Here is a 20,956-nt window from a genome sequence, read left to right on the forward strand (position 1 = left end):
CTCTGGTGGATCCCTGAAGTATAGGCACAAGGATATGCCTTTGTTTTACTTGACTCAGCATTCCTAGATCTAGACTGATGTTCTGGGTGGGGTTTGCCAGAAACATTTAAAAGTATAAGGATTATCTGCAGCAGACTGATACAAGAAACAACAGACCAGACAAGCAAGAGACAGGCTGAATGACCTGAGAAGGAAGAGGTTGTGCAAGGAGATATAATGGGAAATAAGACATTATTTTTAAGGCGTCCATATATACCACAGTGAAGAAGGGCACACACATGCCCAGGGATGGATGCATGCTTATAAAAAGCCTGAGAAGACATTATTCTTTCACCTATGCTTGAGCTGACCTTCAGCCTCTGAGCCTCTGTGCAAGCCTAAATTGAAAGCTAACACAAAGTTATAAACAGCCTCACTAATTGTTGAAGAGGAGTCCCCAAACAGAGCTGATCTGCAAAGACTAAGAATTTTTTTTCTTTCTTTGTGTATAAATGTCTAAGAAACCTCTACCACAACACTAGATGGCCAGTAAGCTGACATAACACTGATTTCAGTGGCTACACAAGATAGAGAAAACAGACTTTGTAAAAGTAGTTTAGAAAAATCACTAAATAGGCAAAGAAAATTAACTCACAAGTAGGAATAACTAACCACAGGAAGGGGGGAAATCTGATTTCCAGAGATGCCACATTATAATATTCAAAGTGTTCAAGTGTCACCAAAATTATGAGGAATGCAAAGAAACTGGAAAGTATGGCCTATTCATAGGAAAAAATAAATTAATAGAAAATGATCCTGAGGAAGCCCAGGCATCAAACTTACAAGACAAACACTTTAAATCAACTCTCTCAAATATGCTGACATAGTCAAAGGAAACCATGAACAAAGAACAAAAGGAAACCAGGAGAACTCTGTCTCAATATAGAGAAAATATCAATAAAGGGATAGAAATTATAAAAATAAATCAAATAGAAATTTGGATACAACAACTGAAATAAAATTTCAGTACAGTAACTAAAATGAAAAATTCACTAGATTGATTCAACAGCGGAATTGAGCAGATGTAAGGAAGAATCAGGGAATTTGAAAATAGATCAATTGAGATTATCCAGAAAGAGAAAAGAATGAAGAAAAATGAACAGCACCTGAGAGACACATGAGACACAATCAAGTTTACTAATATACACATAATGAGAGTGCCAGAAGGATAGAGGGAATGAAAAGGGCAGAAAGAATAAAGAAATAATGGCCAAAAATTATCAACTTTGGGGAAAGACATGAGTCTACACATCTGATAAGCTCAATGAACTCCAAGCATAAATTACTCCAAGAGAGCCAAATCAAGACAAATTATGGTCAATATTGCTAGGGATCATTAACAAGATTAACAATGAATTTATCTTTAGAAACCATGGAAGCCTGTAGCCAGTAGGATGACATATTTATTTAAAGTTCTTAACCCAAAACAAAAAACCAAAAAATTCTTATCAACCAAGAATTCTATATATTGCAAAACCATCCTGATAAAAATGGAAGAAATTGAGATTTATTGCACAGTATAGTGAATATAGACAACAATATTGTACTATAATTGTCAAACTTGCTAAAGACCAGAACTTAATTATTCCAACTACTAAAAAGAAAGGATAATTATGTAACATGATAGAGGTGCTAATTATTGCTATAGTGGCAATCATATTACAATATATAAATGTATCAAATTAATATGATGTACACCTTAAACTTCCACAATGTTATATATCAAATATATTTCAATTTTTTTTAAATCCCTTGGTTAACAAAAACTGAGGAAATTCATTACTAGTACACTTGCTCTACAAAAAATGTTAAAGGGAGTCCATCAGGATGAAAGGAAAGGTGATTAGACAGTAACTCAAAGGCTTAAGAAGAAATATACAATAAAGGTAGCTACATGGGTAAATATAAAATCCAATATAAGTTTACTATTGATTTGTTATTCCTCTTTTGGTTTACTATCTTACATAAAAGGCAAATACATAAGACAATCCTTATAAATCTATGTTAACGAGCATGCAATGTATAAAGATGTAATTTGTGACAATAATAAATAAAGAGGAAGGAGATATAAATGAGCAAAAACTTTGTATACTATTGAAACTAAGTTTGCATTATTTAAAACGTAGTTGTTATAATGTTAGGTGATAATTTTAATTCCCAAGTTAACCTAAGGAAAAAACTAAAATAATATACAGAAAAAGAAACAAGAAATAAATCAAATGGTATCCTATGAAATCAGTTAATCACAAACAAAGGCAATAACAAAGGAATTTATCAGGAAAATGGCATGCATCAGATAGAAAACAAATAGTAAATGGTGTAAATAAGTTCTTTCTTAACTTCAATTACTTTAAAAGTGAATGAATTAAACTCTCCAGTTAAAGGGCAGAGATTGGGAGAATGGTTAAAAATGCATGATGTCAGAATGAATTTAAAAAATAAAAATCATGGGGCCGGCTCCATGGCCGAGTGGTTAAGTTGGCGCACTCTACTGTGGTGGCCCAGGGTTCGGATCCTGGGCACGAACATGGCACCGCTCATCAGGCCACGTTGAGGCGGCGTCCCACATCCCACAACTAGAAGGACCTGCAACTAAGATATACAACTGTGTACAGGGGGGGGTTTGGGGAGATAAAGCAAAAAAAAAAAGAAAGATTGGCAAGAGTTGTTAGCCCAGGTGCCAATCTTAAGAAGAAAAAATAAATAAATAAAAATCTTCATATATATGCTGTCAGTAACAGACTTATTTTAGATCCAAAGTCACAAATAGCTTGAAAGGAAAAGAAAAGAAAGGATATTCCATGCAAATAATAACCAAAACGAGGTGAAGTTGCTAAATTAGTATCAGGCAAAACAGAACTTAAGACAAAAATTGTTATGAGAGACAAAAAAGGGCATTATATATTGGGTAAAAGGGTCAAACCATCAAGAAGATATAAAAATTATGAATATATAGGCACCTAACAACAGAGACCAAAAAATATAGAAAGCAAAACTAACAGAAATGAAGGAGGAATAAACCAGATCTATAATACTACTTGGAGACATCAATACCCCATTTTAAATAATGGATAGAACAACTAGACAGAAGATCAAAAAGAAAATAGAGGGCTTGAACAATACCATAAAGCAACTAACTCTAACAGACATATAGAACACCCCATCCAACAACAGCATAAAAAGCACTTTTCTCAAGTGCACATGGAACATTCTCTGGGATGGGCCAAATATTAGGTCTCAAAACAAGCATAAAAAATTTAAAATATTATCATTCAAAGTATATTTTCCACAATGGAATGAAATTAACAGTAGACTGAAAAACTCATAAATATGTGGAAATTAAACACCTCACTCAATATTAAACAACCAATGGATCAAAAAAGAAATTACAGATAAGATTAGAAAATATTTTGAGAAGAGTAAAATGAAAACTTAACAAAACTTATGGGACGGAGCTAAAGCAGTGCTCAGAGGGAAATTTATAGCTGTAAATGCCTACATTTAAAAAGAAAGGTCCAAAATCAATAACCTAACTTTAGATCTTAAGGAACTAGAAAAGAAGAATAAACTTAACCCAAGATGGCAAAAGAAAGGATATGGTATAGATTTAAATGGAGATAAATAAAATAGACAATAGAAAGAAACAAATACAATTAAGAAGGCCAAAAATTGGTTCTTTGAAAAGCCAACAAAGCTGATAAACCTTTAGCTAGAGTGATTAAGAAAAAAAGAGAGAAGGTACAAATTACTGAAATTTTAAATGAAAGTGGGAGAGGGCATAATTACTGACATTACAGAAGTTAAAAGGATTATAAAATTATACAGTGAGCACTTGTACTCCAACAAATCAGATAATCTAGATGCAATGGACAAATCCTTAAACACACAAACTACCAAAAGTAACTCAAGAAGAAATAGAGAATCTTATGAGACTTATAACAAGTAAAGATATTGAATCAGGAATCAAAAAAATCTTCCAACAAGGAAAGTCCAGGACCAGATGGCTTCACTGGCAAATTTTATGAAACCTTTAAAGAAGAATTAACATCAATTCTTTTCAAACTTCTTCAAAATAGAAGATGAGGGAACACTTTGTAACTCATTTTATGAGACCAGAATTATCCAGATAACAAATCCAGATAATGACATCACAAGAAAAGACATGTGGGCCGGCCTGGTGGTGCAGCGGTTAAGTTCGCACATTCTGGTTCTCGGCAGCCCTGGGTTCGCCAGTTCGGATCCCAGGTGTGGACTTGGCACCGCTTGGTATGCCATGCTATGGTAGGCGTCCCACATAGAAAGTAGAGGAAGATGGGCACGATGTTAGCTCAGGGCCAGGCTTCCTCAGCAAAAAGAGGAGGACTGGCAATAGTTAGCTCAGGGCTAATCTTCCTTAAAAAAAAAAACAAAACAAGAGAAGACATGTATAGACCAACATCATTCATGAATATAGATGCAAAAATCCTCAACAAAGTACTAGCCAACTAAATTCAGCATCATATTATACACTGTGACCAAGTGGGATTTATTCCAGGAATGCAAGTATAGTTCAATATACAAAAATCAATGTAATGCATCACATTAATAAAATAAAGGTAAGAAAACCATGTGACCACTTCAATTGATGCAGAAAAACCATTTGAGAAAATTCATCACTCTTTCATGGCAAAAATACTCAACAAACTAAGAATGGAAGGAAACTTCCTCAACATGATAAAGGGCATTCATGAAAAGCCCACAGCTAACACCCTGCTCAATAGTGAAAGAATGAAAGATTTCATTTTAAGATCAGAAAAAGACAGGATGTCTGCTCATACTACTTTCATTCAACATTGTACTGGGAAGTCTATCTAGAGCAATTAAGTAAGAAAGAAAATAAAAGGCAGAGGAAAATTAGAAAAGAAAAAATAACATTATTTCTCTTCACAGATGGACATGAACTTATATATAGAAAATCCTAAAGACCCCCCCCACATACAAAAATAAATCTAATAAATCAATTCAGTGAAATTGCAGGATAGAAGATTAACACATGAAAATGAGTTCTAGTTTTATACACTAGCAGTGAGCAATCCATAAAGGAAATTAAGAAAACAAATCCATTTACAAGAGCATCAAAAATATCTCAAGTGATAAAAGCATCAGGCATAAAAAGGAATGAGGTACTGATAACATGCTACAAAATGGATGAACCTCAAAAACAGTATGCTAAGTGAAAGAAAAAGTGAAAAACGAAAGGTCACATATTGTATGACTTCACTTATATGAAATATACAGATTAGCTAAATCCATAGAGACAAAAAGCTGATTAGAGATTGTGAGGTATTGGGGAAGTGGAGAATGGGTAGTGACTGCTTGCTAATGGGTAGTGGTTTCCTTTGGGATGATGAAATGTTTTAGAACTAGAAAGAGGTGATAGTTGAATAATACTTTGAATGTACTAAGTGCCACTGGATTGTACACTTTAAAGTTATTAATTTTATGCTATGTAAATTTTACCTCAATAAAAAACAATGTACAGAACACTGAATGCATTATCATCATCATTGTCAGCATCATCATTACTGTGGAAAATAATGTTTCCCAAATTTCAGTCTTTAAAAAGCTTAGATTATGAGAGGAAAAATAAGTAGACTAAAATTGAAAACTATAGTCAGTATAACTTGGATAATATGTTCTTGTTTTCTCTCTGTTCTCTTTTAGATTATGTCTGGCCACTACCTAGATATTTGTGCCCCGTCTGGATTTCTTTGGATGTTTTATTTTCTACAGCGTCCATCATGCACCTCTGCGCTATCTCGCTGGATCGGTATGTAGCAATACGTAATCCTATTGAGCATAGCCGTTTCAATTCGCGGACTAAGGCCATCATGAAGATTGCTATAGTTTGGGCAATTTCTATAGGTAATTAACTTTCTTGGCCATTAGAATTGCAGCGGCTATGCTCAATACTTTCGGATTATGTACTGTGAACAACGTACAGACGTCGACTGGTAACATTTGCGTTTAATCGGGATTCTTCTATTTAATAATTATTCTTAACCTATTTATCTGATATTTAGGTTAACAATAATGAAATAAATGTAATGTGTATGAATACGTAAATGCTAAGTTTCCATTTATGCTGCTAAATTATTTTATGCATTGATATGCCAATGAATTCTGCAACACAGACACAAGATCTTTGAGAAATTTAAGACGATTTGAAGATGACAAAGATATATGGCAAAGTCCAAATTTTGAAAATAAAGCATTTAAATCTTAAGGAACATAAATATATTCCAGAATATTAATCTTAACGTTTTTATTCTAATTCCATATATTCTTCAGTTGAAAAAGTAATAGTTCAATACAAATCTTCATGAAGTAAACGTATCTAAATTTATACTTTTAATCAATCTAAAATATACTATCTCTCCTCTGTTTTTAAATATCTTCTTGGATTCTGGTTATATAAAAAGGAGAAAAATCTATTGGTTTCTTTAAAGATTTGGAAGAGGTTGAAGGGAAAGAAATGATCATCTTATTGTATATTTGAGATATTCATAAATGCCATAACAACACTAATATTCAAGTCATAAAACTTAACCCATTAAAATATAAGGGCTTTTACAATTCTTTTTTTCCTTTTTTTTCTCTTCCAGTTGGAACTTGCATTTAGTGTCTCATTAAATTATTTTTCTTCAAAGTTATGTTTCTGTAAAAGATTTTGGTAAAGTTTACAAGATCAAGACCTCTATGCATTCTTCACTGATATCATCTAAAGATTTTGACGCTAGGTTTATTGATAAAATAAGTTTTTAAGATTGTTCTATTATAGGTGAAGATAGATTAGATAGAGAGAGAGAGAGAGACAGAGAGAGAGATACACATCTTTGGATTAAAAGCAATGAAACTTCTCCCAGAAAAAAGGTGAATTTATATACATAATTCGACATACATATGCAAATGCTCACAGATTTTACCCCTTCCACCTAGAAGAGCTCATCTAAAAAGATACCCGTTCTTATGGTGCTCACAAAGGAAATACACTGCTAAATTAAATTAGACTATTAGAGGCATCAGCTTCTAATAATGACAGTAATTTTCAATGACTCGTGCTTAAGACAACTAAAAATATGGAAACAATTCTATAAGCATTGAGAAGATAATAAGTGAGAGATCCAGAAAAAGACAGGAATTCAGGAAAAATGAGTATGACTTTGAGGTCACTTTTGCCAATGAAGCATGTGCTAACGTGAAGATGTGACTGACAGATTAAGAAGCTCGTTTTACAGTGTCAAGAGCAAAGGAGGATCAAAGCTGGAATACAAAGCCTGGCAAGGGTCAACCAACTGACTTACTTTTGCATCCCAAAGGCCTGTACACTAGAAATAAGGATAGACCAGAATTAAACCACCCTTGACCAGGAATTCAGGCCTGCTTCAAGTCACCTATGTAACCAAGAAAAATCTTGAGCCTAGAAATTAGGTTAAGGAAATTTCAAATTCTTCATGTTTCCAAATTTTTTGGTATAAGAAAAAAATTATCTTCTTAGGCTCAAATTACTTCTTTCAATAATTTTCAATTCTAGTAACTGGAATGTAATGATAAAAAGACACATGAAGAGACAAGACAACATGAACCAGATCTAACACAATAAAGGATAATACACGTGAACCCACAGACACTCAAGACAGTTGAATTACCAGACACAGACTTTAAATAACTATTTGTAATGTGCACGTGGAAAGTACAAGCTGAACTTAAATATTTCATCGAAAAATTGCAAACTATAAAAAGTGACATTTAACACTTGAGAAACAACTAGAAAATCTGGAGCTTATACACAACATGAAAACTTCAGAACTCCAAGACAGATAAGACATGGCTAAACAGAGCATTACTCGAGGTCAGTTAGAAGAAACTGATGAATGAAGCAAGAAAAATTGGAAGGATGGAAAAGAGAGAAGACAGAATAAGAGGATAATAGACATACAGTATAACATGAGAAGAGTTCCACAGAGGAGAAAAGAATGGCAGAAAAGTAGTATTTGAACAGAACGATTGTGTTGCTGTATTAATAATCTGTCAGAATAGACTTTTCAGCAAAAAAATTATTTTAAAGAAAAGATTACTTGATAATAAAGATTTAATTCAACTGGAATATATAGCATAATGAACTTGCTTGTATATAATATTATGGCTTCAACATTACTAAATCAAAAATGGACAGAACTATAAAAATTGATGAAAGACACTGATTCCCACATTTAAAGAACTCACCAGGTCTCAAGCAGAATGAATAAAAGGGAATCAATATTTAGAACCATCATAGTGACATTGCAGAAAAAAATGTATCAGCTTTAAAGAAAAAAAAATAAAGAGATCAACTTCAATAGAGAAACGATAAGATGGATGAATGCCTTCTCAACAGCAACAATGAAAACTAGAAGATGTTGAAATGGTAGTGTCAATGTGCTGATAAAAAGTGAATGCTAAATTAGAATCATATACTCAGCAAAATTATACCTCAAGAATCTAAGTGCAATACAGAAATTAGCAGACAAGCAAAAACTAAGAGAACACGACAAAAGCAGACTCCTACTTAAAGAAATACTGAAGAGTGTTCTTAAAACAAATGAAAATGACCACAGATGGAAAGTTGGAGATGCAGGAAGCAATTCAGAGCAATGAAAATGGTAAATGTGTGGTTAAATATAAACAAACATGGAATGTTTAAAACAATAATAATGTCTTCTGGAGCTCAGAATATTTATGGAACTAAAATGTGCAAAACAATAGCATATAGGTAAAGAGGATTGAAAGTAAACTTTCCTCATTGCCCAGGAGAAAGATAAAAATGATATTTAATATTAAGCTTTGATGAATACAGTATAACTTGCTGTACATTCAAGAGTAATCACTAATAGAAAATGAATGTTTAACTTCCAAATTTACAGAGGAATATTATAGAATAATAAGATAAGTCCAAAAGAAGGCAATAAAAGATAGAAAAAGGAACACAGATCAGGTGGGAAATTATAAAACACATACTAAGACGGCATAATTAAAACCAAATACATTGATAATTATATTAATTGAAAATGGGACTGAATATTCTAAGACTGTCAGGATTTGAAAAAGCAATCCAACTATGGGTTTATAAGAGGCATACATAAATCATAAAGGAATCAAGGGATAAAAAAGGTACTTTACACAAACACTAACCAGCAGAAAGATTGTGTAGCTATATTAATAGTCTGTCAGAATAGACTTTTCGGTGAAAAATTATTTTAAAGAAAGGTTACTTGATAATGAAGAAAGATTTAATTCATCTGGAAGACATAATGAATTTGCCTGTATATAATAGTATACACTCAACATTACTAAATCAAAAATGGACAGAACTATAGAAACAGATAGACAAATCTACAATCATGCTATATAATTTTAACACACCTTTATCAGTGATTGTATAATGAGAATGAACAAAGCTTAACTCATTGACAAGTGAAAAATACATATTCCCATTATTTGCACAAAAATTATTTATCAAAATTGACCTTATATTTGGCCATAAATTAATTCTCAATAAATTTCAAAGTGCTGAAATCATAAAGTGTATATTCTTTTTCTGAAATTCAAATGAAATAGAAATATTTACAAAAAAGTAATTAGAAAATTTCTATATATTTTGAAATTAAGAAATTATTTCCCAACAAATTATTACCCAATGGATTTAGAATCCACTAATGATTCTTCCTTGGACCATTTATTAATATGTGATTGTACAATGATAATTTTTCTTACTTTATCATTCTTTCTTCCTTTATTAGTTGACATTATACAGTAAGGAAGGGTTTCACTCCCACTATTTGTTTATTCATATTGGTAAAGATTCCTGAATTCTGTTGTAATCAATGCAACAATTAATTACTGCCCTTAATTATTTTGATGCTCAAATTGTCCTAGAGTTGTCCAGTGAGAACTCCTTTTGATATGTCCCATGGAGCACTCTCTTACTTTCTGGCAAGAATTAGGCCAGGTTCACCTTCTACTTTCCATACCCCCATTTTGAAATCAGTCATTCATACAAGGAACCCCTCCTGTTCTTTTTAGTGGTCAGTTGTTTTATACACCAAGGTATGGAATCTAGGTATGCTCACTGCTACTAGGATATCATTGCTTCTATATATCTATGCCTTTAATCCCAGTCCGGTAACACAGGGTTCTTCTGCTACTTTCCCAATTCATTATTATTTCTCATTTTTCTCACAGTGTGTAGCCTGGTCCCCAAAAGCAACAATATATTTATTTGGTTATTATTTATGTTTTCTAAATCCTACAATACAACAAATTCATTTCAGAATCGCTATCCTCATACCACTACAATAAATAAAATGGTATGTTTAAAATTTTATTATAATTTTTTTTTGTCCTTAGAATGTTTCCCTTCAAGGGTATATAGTCAAGGCATTGTATTCAAAATGCTAGCATTAGTTTGAAACTTTCTTCTGTGTTATTCTGTTACCAATTTTTGACAGTTAGAAACTTTTATGGTTTCTGTACGTATTCAATATTGATTTACCCAACCTTGTTGACTTTATTTTTTAATATGTAAAATGTTAACATGATGTTCCAAAAGTCAAAACTATGCAAATAGTATACTCAGAGAAATGTCACTTCTTCTTCTATCCCTTGGGTAACCCATTCACTAATTTCTGAAGTATACTTTTGAAGTTTATTTTTGAAAAAAATTATATATTGTTGTTTCTCCTTTCTTAGATAAAAGATGAAATACTACATGCATGTTAATGCTTTGCTGTTCTTTACTCAATAATATGTCCTAGGAATCAATCTGTATCACTTCATAGCAAGATGGTAGATGTAAACCCAAATATCATGTAAATGGCCTCAACACTCCATTTAAAGCCAAATTTCTTCTGTATTTTACACACGCTAGTACTGCGTTGTGTAGATATATATATCATAATTTATTTAACCAATCTCCTATGTAGTATGAGCATTTGTTTCTAATATTTGTAATTACCAATAATTCCATCAGAAATAATCATGTGCTTCTCTCTCTCTCTCTGTTTCACTCTGTGTGTGTGTGTTTCATACTTTTGGAAGTTTAATTTCAGCAAAAATTCCTAGATATGGAGTTGATTTATCAAGGGGTAAATATATATATACATTTAGTTAGGGGTTGATCCATTTTTTATTCCCACCAGCAATGCAAGAGAGCTTGTTTCCCCAAAGCCTAGCTAAAAAAGTGTATTTTAAAACTGTTAAAATTTTGCTAATCCAATAGGTGATACATGTTATCTCAGGGTTTTTTTGCTTTTTAATTATTTTATTGACATATTGATTTATAACATTATGTAAATTTGAGGTACATTATTATATTTCAGCTTCTGTATAGACTACATCATGTTCATCACCAAAAGTCCACTTTCAATCTGCCACCATATGTATATGCCCCTTTACCCCTTTCACCTTCCCCCAACCCACATCCTCTCTGGTAAATACCAATCTGTTCTCCTTATCTATGTGTTCGTTTGTTTGTTTGTTTGTTTTCCACATATGAGTGAAATCACAGGGTATTTGTCTTTCTCTGTCTGACTTATTTCGCCTGGCATAAATACCCTCAAGGTCCACCCAAGTTATCACAAATGACACAATTCTGTATTTTTATGGCTAAGTAGTATTCCATTGTATATATACACCACATCTTCTTTATCCACTCATCTGATGATGGGCACTTGCATTGCTACCCAGTCTTGGCTAATGTGAATAATGCAGCAATGAACATAGTGGTTCATATAGCTTTTCAAATTAGTGTTTTCATGTTCTTTGGATAAATACCCAGTACTGGGATAGCTGGATCATATGGTATTTCTATTATTTTTTTTGAAAATTCTCCATACTGTTTTCCATAGTGGCTGCATCAGTTTGCATTCCCACCAGCAGTGTATGAGGGTTCCCTTTTCTCCACATCCTCTCCAACACTTGTTATTTCTTGTCTTTTTAATAATAACCATTCTGATGGATGTGAGGTAATATCTCATTGTAGTTTTGATTTACTTCTCCCTAATAATTAGTGATATTGGACATCTTTTCATGTGCCTGTTGGCCTTCTGTATATCTTCTTTGGAAAAATGTTCCTATCTTCTGCCTATGTTTTGATCAGGCTGTTCATTTTTTTGTCATTGAGTTGTGCAAATTCTTTATATATTTTGGAAATTAACCCCTTGATGGATATGTGATTTGCAAATATTTTCTCCCAGTTTGTGGGTTGTCTTTTCTTTTGGTTGATGGTTTCCTTTGCTGTGCAGAAGCTTTTTTGTTTGATGTAGTCTCATTTGTTATTTTTCCCTTTGTTTCCCTTACCTGAGGAGACATGGTATTCAAAAAAATACTGCTAAGACCAATGTCAAGGAACATACTGCCTATGTTTTCTTCTAGGAGTTTTATGGTTTCTGGTCTTACATTCAAGTCTTTAATCCATTTTGTGTTAATTTTTGCATATGATATAGGACAATGATCTACTCTCATTCTTTTGTATGTGTCTGTCTAGTTTTCCCAACACCATTTATTGAAGAGAATTTCTTTTCTCCATTGTATATTCTTGGCTGATTTTTCAAAGATTGGCTGTCCATAGATGTGTAGTTTTATTTCTGGGCTTTCAATTCTCTTCCATTCATCCACGTGTGGGTTTTTGTTCCAGGACCATGCTGTTTTGATTACTATAGCTTTATAGTATATTTAGAAGTCAGGGATTGTGATGCCTCCAGCTTTGTTCTTTTTCTCAGGATTGCTTTGGCTATTCAGGGTCTTTTGTTGTTTCATATAAATTTTAGGATTCTTTGTTCCATTTCCATGAAGAATGTCATTGGGGTACTGATTGGGATTGCATTGAATCTGTAGATTGGTTTAGGTAATATGGACATTTTAACTATGTTTATTCTTCCAATCCATGAATATGGAATATCTTTCCATTTCTTTACATCATCATCAATTTATTTCAATAATGTCTTTTATCTATATATGTTTTCAGTGTATAGGTCTTTCACTTCCTTGGTTAAATTTATTCCTAGATATTTTATTCTTTTTGTTGCAATTATAAATGGGATTGTATTCTTGAATTCTCTTTCTGCCAGTTCAATATTCGTGTGTAGAAATGCAACTGATTTTTGTATGTTTATTTTGTACCCTGAGGCTTAACTGTATTCATTAATTATATCTGATATTTTTTGATGGATTCTTTAGGGTTTTCTATATATAGGATCAGATCATCCACAAATAGTGATGGTTTTACTTCTTCTTTTCTAATTTGAATTCCTTTTATTTGTTTTTCTTCCCTAAGTCCTCTGGCTAAAACTTCCAGTACTATGTTGAATAAGAGTGGCAAGAGTGGGCATCCTTGTCTTGTTCCTGTTCCTAGATGAATACCTTTTAATTTTTCACTGTTGAATATGATGTTGGCTGTGGGTTTGTCATATATGGCCTTTATTATGTTGACGTACTTCACTTTAATACCCATTTTATTGACAGTTTTTATCATAAAGGGATGTTGGATCTTGTCAAAAGCTTTCTCTGCATCTATTGAGATGATCACATGATTTTTATTCTTCATTTTGTTAATGTGGTGTATCACATTGACTGACTTGTGGATGTTGAAACTTCCCTGTATCCCTGGAGTAAATCTTACTTGATCATAATGTGCGATCATTTTAATCTATTATTATATTCAATTTGCTAATATTTTATTGAGGATTTTTGCATCTAAGTTCATCAGCAATATTGGCCTGTAATTTTCCTTCTTTGTGTTGTTCTTTCTGGTTTTGATGTCAGGGTAATGCTGGCTTCATAGAATGAATTAGGAAGCATTCCATCTTCTTCAATTTTTCAGAAGTGTTTGAGAAGGATCAATTTTCTTTGAAAGTTCAGTAGAATTCACAAGAGAAGCCATCTGGTCCTGGACTTCTGTCTTTTGATTACTGTTTCAATCTCTTTACTTGTGATTGGTCTACTCAAATTTCTATTTTTTCTTGATTGAGGTTTGGGAGATTGTATAATGCTAAGAATTTATCCATTTCTTCTAGGTTATCCAGTTTGTTGGTGCATACCTTTTCATAGTATTCTCTTATAACCATTTGTATTCCTGTGGTATCCTTTGTAGTTTCTCCTCTTTCATTTCTGATTTTATTTGAGCCTTCTCTCTTTTTTCCTTGGTGAGTCTGGGTAAGGGTTTGTCAATTTTGTTTATCTTTTCAAACAATCAGCTCTTAGTTTCACTGATCTTTTCTATTGGTTTTTTTAGTCTCTGTTTAATTTTTTTCCCTCTGATATTTATTCCCCCTTCTACTGACTTTGGGCTTGTTTGTTCTTCTTTTTTTCTGGTGCTTTTGGGTATAGTGCTAGATTGTTTATTTGAGGTTTGTTTTTTTTTTTCTTTTTGAGGTACACATGTATTACTATAAACTTCCCTCTTATTACCACTTTTGCTTCATCCTATATGTTTTGATATGTTGTGTTTTCATTTTCATTTGTCTCCAGGTATATTTTATTTCTCCTTTGATTTCTTTACTGATTCCATAGTTGTTCAGTAGCATGTTTTTAAGTCTCCACATATTTTTCACTTCTCCAGCTTTCCTCTTACAGTTGATTTCTAGTTTCACGCCAGTGTGGTTGGAAAAGATACTTAATGTGGTCTCAATCTACTCAAATTTATTGAGGCTTGTTAGTTTTCCAAACATATGATCTGTCTTTAAGAATGCTCCATGTGCAATTGAGAAGAATGTGTATTCTGCTGCTTTTGGATCGAATGTTCTATGTATATCCATGGAATGTTCTATATACATCTATTAAGTCCACATGGTCTAGTGTTTCATTCAAGCCCGATGTTTCCTTGTTGACTTTCTGTCTAGACAATCTCTCCATTGATGTAAGTGGGGTTTTAGAGTCCCCTACTATTATTGTGTTGCTGTCAATTTCTCCCTTTAGATCTGTTAATAGTTGCTTTATATACTTTGGTGTTCCAGTTTTAGGTGCATACATATTAACAAATGTTATGTCTTCTTGGTGGAATGTCCCTTTTATCGTTATATAATGGACCATCTTTTTTTCTTAACTATTTTGACTTGAAGTCTGGTTTAGGGGCAAGCCCAGTGGTGAAGCAAAGTTCACACATTCTGCTTTGGCAGCCCAGGGTTCACCAGTTTGGATCCCAGGTGCAGACCTACGCACGGCTTGTCAAGTCATGCTGTGACAGGCGTCCCACATATAAAGTAGATTAAGAGGGGCACAGATGTTAGCTCAGGGCTAATCTTCCTAAAAAAAAAAAAGTCTGGTTTATATGATATAAGTATGGCTACACCCACTATCTTTTGGTTGCCATTTTCTTGGAGTATCATCTTTCATCCCTTCATTCTCAGCTTATGTTTATCTTTAGAGCTGAGATGTCTTTCCTGCAGGCAGCATGTTGTTGGGTCTTGTTGTTTAACCATTCCAGTCAATCGGTATCTTTTGATTGGTGAATTCAATCCATTTGCATTTAGAGTTATTATTGATATATGAGGGCTTAATATTGCTATTTTACCTTTTGTTTTCCAGTTGTTCTATATTTCCATTGTTTCTTTTTTCTTAGTATTTCTGTCTACCATTTCAGTTTGGTGGTTTTCTGTGATTTTTTTTTTCAGTTTTCTCTTTATTTATAACTTGTGAGTCTGCTCTGATTTTCTATTTTGTAGTTACCATGAGGTTTGTATAAAAGATCTCATAGATGAGATAGTCCTTTTTTGACTGATAGCATCTTATCTCCATAAGCCTACACAAGTTCTGTCCTTTTCCTCTCCCCTTTCTGTATTATTGTTGTCACAAATTATTCTTTTTTGTGTTGTGAGTTAGTAACCAAATTGAGGTAGCTATAGTTATTTTTTATGGTTTATTTCCCTTTAGCCTTTATGTTATATTAAGTTTTTACTTAACCTATTCTGATATAGAATTACAATTTTCTGATTGTATCTATTTATCACTTTGCTCAAAACTTTGTAAACCTTTGCTTTTTTGTTTCAGGTATGAGGGCTCCTTTCAACATTTCCTGTAAGGCAGGTCTAGTAGCAATGAATTCCCTCAGCTTTTGTTTGTCTGAAGGATAACTTTCCAGGCTAGAATATTCTTGACTAATAGTTTTTGTATTTCAGTATTTTAAATATATCATTCCACTCTCTCCTAGTTTGTAGAGTTTCTGCTGAAAAATCTGCTGAAAGCCTGATGGGGTTTCCTTTGTAAGTTATTTTCTTCTCTCTGGCTGCCCTTAATATTCTTTCTTTGTCATTGACTTTTGACAGTTTTAATATTTATGCCTCAGAGAAGGTCTTTTTGCATTGAGATAATTAGGAGTTATTAGCATCATGCACTTGCATATTCAGTTCCCTCCCCAGGTTTGGGAAGTTCTCAGCTATTGTTTCTTTGTATAAGCTTTCTTCTCCTTTCTCCCTCTCTTCTCCTTCTGGGATACCTATTATCTTTATGTTACTTTTCCTAATGGAATCGGATATTTCTCATAGAATTTCTTCATTTAAAAAAAAATTCTTAATTCTCTCTCTTCTTCCACCTCAATCACTTCTCGATTTCTATCTTTGAGCTCCATATGGTCTCTATATTGTCTGCTCTATTTTTAATGCTTTGTACTTTATTTTTCATCTCATTAATTGTGTTCTTCATCCCCAAAAATTCTGTTTGGTTTTTTTCTTTTAGAGTTTCAATCTCTTTGGTGAAGTACTCCTTCTGCTCATTAATTTTATTCCTGAGATCATTGAACTATCTTTCTTAGTTTCCTTGTAACCCATTAAGTTTCTTCACGGCAGCTATTTTGAATTCTCTGTCAGTTAAACTGTAAACTCCTGTGAGACTGTAATCTCCTTTAAGTTTGGTTTCTGGAGAATTGTCATTCTCTTTCTGTTCTGCAGTGTTCCTGTAGTTCTTCATGGTTCTTAATGTGTTGATCCTCTGCCAGCACATTTTTGGTAGTAATTATGTTTCTTTTTTGCATAAGTCTTTGGTTACTTTGGTTTTGAGCTCCTTCTGACTGTATTTGAGAGCCTATACTTTCCACCCTCCACTGCCTCTGCTAGAGGTATCATCAGTGCCCTCCTTGTGCTGCTTGTGCCTTTGAAGTTGCTGGTGCCCTGCTGCTTATGATGTCACTGCAGTCTCAGGTGTCACCACTGAGGTCATCAGACTGCAAGCACATATGCTGCTTGTATTACCCCACTGGCTTTCAGTGGGCTCTCCACGGTCTTGAATGCTGCTGCCACATGCACCAGCTGCACTGCTGCTCCCGGGTTTTCTGGGGGTCCTGTTTGCGCCATTGCTGTGGGATCTGGGTTCACGGGTATCATTGTTGCTGCTGGGGTCTTGGGGACCTGGAGACTTGCATGGAGCCCCTGCTGCTGATAAAGCTGGTGTTGGGGGTGCAGCCATTGGGGGCTGGGTCACAGGTTCCGCTGTGGTTCCTGAGGATTCTGTTCCCAGGTTCCACCTGCCACTGCTAGGGGAGTAGGAACTAAAGAGGGAGTGACTGTCATTGCTGCTCACTTGTGCAGCTTCTGGTTGCTGGTGTGAGCTGGTGTGTGTGGAAAACTCAGGTCAGGGTGCCCCCTCCAGCCAGGAAAATCTGATTTTTGTCTATCGTCCCCACTGTTGGAAAGACTGGGGATAGGGAAGAGGGGCCAGGTCACCAGCTCTTCTCTGTGTCTTGAATCCTCGGGATGTGTGCACCACCCACCACTGCTCGTGATGGGCACTGTGGCTATGCCACAAGTGCCATGTCTACCCCTGCAGCCTCTGTTCACAAGCATGTACACCAGCTCTACATTTTGGATGGCCACTTCTGGGGGAGGGGGAAGGGGCTGGGTCACTGACTCTGCCCTGTGTCCTCAGTTCTCTTGATACTTGTGCTACTCACCACCATTAAGTGTGCAGGGACTAAGCCACACATGCCATGCCTGCCCATGTAGCCTTTGTTTGCCAGCAGGCACCAGTGTAAAGCTTCGTGTTTTGGATCACTGCTGTCAGGGGAGGGGTAGGCTGTTCCCCTAGTTCCACTGCCTCTTGGCGGTCCAATCCACCCACTTTCAGATGTATAGATGCATGGATCACTTAGGCATTCTGTTGTGCTGTGTAGGGAGTCCTTTTTTGGTCAATGGATGTCTGATCAGTTGTAACTTAGAGGGGAGAGACAACGGGAAGAACTCACTCCCTCATGATGCTGATGTCACCCTTTATTGTAGTTTTAATTTGTCTCTGCTTTATCATGACAGAAGTTAAGCTTGTTTTCATATGTTTAAGTGTCATTAATAAATCAGTTTTTTGCAAAGTGATTGTGCCTTTTTCTCACTTTTCTATCTGTTTCTTTACCTTTTTATTTCTTGATTTTAGTAGCTCTTTATACATCACAGATAATAAACATTTTAAATGTTATAAACGAAAATATTTTCTCTGTATTTTCTACTTGCTATGCAAATGTCTATGGTGCTTTTGGTGTGCAAAATTATTATTTTTTTAAAGATCATTTTATCAAATCAGATTTCTTTTCTATGTTGAGTGATAGTTATAAATTCTTTCCCCACACTCAGGCTAGACAATAAATCACCATATATTCCTCATTTTTTACATTTAGACCTCTGATCCATTGAGTTTATTTTTGTATGTGGTGAGATATACATTCAATTTTATCTTCATCCACCTAATCATTCAGTTATTTCATGCTATTTATTTAAAAAGTTCATCTACCCTGTGATTTGTGATGCCATCTTTATAGTATAAAAAATTATCTTACATTATCTGGGCCTATTTCTGAAGTTTGCATTCTATTCCACTAGTGTGTCTATTTGTGTGCCAATTCCACACTGTTTTAATTATGAAAGTTTTATAACAAATGTTGTCATCTGGTATGATTAATCATCACTCATTACTCTAATTTTTCAGAGCTTGCCTAGACATTCTGGATTGTTTAATTTCCATATGAGCTTTAATATTAACTTTCCTAGTTCCATTTTAAAAGTCAGTTTCTATTTTGATGGGATCTCTTTAAATTTATAAATTAATTTAGGAAGAAATTAGCTGAATTTTTAGAAAATACTTTCTCCAATCTATATACTAATTTAGATTATGGCCAGTCTGTCTCCTGGACTTTACAGCCAAACTTATATAATCACTTTCATGTCTTCTTTGTCACAGTTTATTGTTCATCTCATGAGAATCGATTTTGCAGCTCCACCACCTACTGAAACTGTTCTCTGTAAGTTCATTAGTGACTTCTTAATTGTCTAATTCATCAGTTCTCAAAATTTTTGGTCACAGGGTCCCTTTACACACTTAAATATTATTGAAAACCCCAATGAGCTTTCATTTATATGAGTTGTATCTATCAATATTTATCGTCTTGGAAATTAAAATTGAGAAAATTTTTAATTATGTATGGATTTATTAAAAAATAGTAAACTAATTACATGTTAGCATAAGTAACATAACCCTATGAAAAATAGTTACATTTTCCTCCAAAAATGAAGTTAATGAAAAGAGTGACACTGTCATAATGTTTTAAATCTCTTTATCCTCTGGCTTAGTAGAAGACAACCAGATTCTCATCTCTACTTATGCATTTAATCTGTTGCAATGAGTTGCTTTGCTTGAATTACGCAAAGAAAATACATATCCTCATACAGATAGGCAACTTCAATACAGGAAAGTTTTCAAATAGTAGTGAACATTCTTCTTTGATACTATGCTACAACTCAGTAAGTGGTAGTTTCTTAAATTTAGTTGTAATGTGGAGTCAGAAATGATATCATTGAATGTTTCATATGCTATTACATTAATATCCACTAGTCCTTCTTGCACTTTGAATGAATATTTTATCCATGCTTTATTTTCTAACATCAAGCATAGGTCATTTGCAAAATATTGGTTCCCTGAATTGTGCGGATTTTCCAAATGTTAATACAGTATCAAAAAATCACATTCTTTAATAATCCCTACAAGTCTTAGCAGAAAAGGCTCTAAATATTGAGAAGGTGTTGACTTCCAGGGGTGGATGCAAATTTTCCAAAGTTCTGATATTCACTTGAAAGCTCAAATTTTATCATTAGCAGCAAATACCACCTGTTTTTTCCTTGACATGACAAGTTTGAGAATATCCAAGTGTGAATAATGCTAGTGTGTCTGGCAGTCATTCTTTCAAGTAAAAATGTTATTCCATGAAAAAAGTGTCTAGTTCAGCTTCCAATTCTAGCAATTGCATAAGTGCTTTTCCTCAAAGCAGCTGTCTCCTATCAGTGCACAGCAGAAGTGCTCTCTGTATACTTCCATTTCATCACATGGATTATTAAAATGGTCAAAATTTAACAATATTAATAATTTCTACTGCTTCATCAAGGACATTCTTAAGTAAAACTAGCCTTTTTTTCCCTAAAAGTGTATAATGGTGAACAATACAATGACTACTTGTACAATTTGGTGTCGCTAGCCTGATCGAGCCAGCCCTTTTTGTCTAGAGGTTAAGATTCGGTGCTTTCACCTACACAGCCCGGCTTCATTTTCCAGTCAGGGAACAATACCACCCATCTGTCTGTCAGTTCTCATACTGTGAAGGCTGCAAGTTGCTGTGAGCTGAAAGCTATGCCACTGGTATTTCAAATACCATCAAATTCACCCATGGTGGACAGGTTTCAGTGGAGCTTCCAGACTAAGACAGACTAGGAAGAAGGACCTGACCACCCTCTTGTGAAAAAGCTGGCCATGAAAATCCTATGAATAGCAATGAAGCATTTGTCTGATATAGTGCCGGAAGGTGAGAGGATGGCACAAAAAGATGGGGCAGAGTTGAACTCTGGGGTACACAAGGTCACTAGGAGGCAGAATAAAC

General features: G+C 34.2%; 1 protein-coding gene across 1 annotated transcript in view; it reads left to right on the forward strand.

Moving 5' to 3' along the window:
• HTR2C (5-hydroxytryptamine receptor 2C) overlaps positions 1-20,956 on the forward strand; it is a 307,860-nt gene that overhangs the window by 230,971 nt on the left and 55,933 nt on the right. Inside the window, exon 5 of the mRNA XM_070603676.1 lies at positions 5,743-5,943. Within this exon, the coding sequence (XP_070459777.1) occupies positions 5,743-5,943 (201 nt within the window). The remainder of the gene's footprint in view (positions 1-5,742; positions 5,944-20,956) is intronic.

Source organism: Equus przewalskii, chromosome X (genome assembly GCF_037783145.1).
Source record: "Equus przewalskii isolate Varuska chromosome X, EquPr2, whole genome shotgun sequence".
Classification (NCBI taxonomy): Eukaryota; Metazoa; Chordata; class Mammalia; order Perissodactyla; family Equidae; genus Equus; species Equus przewalskii.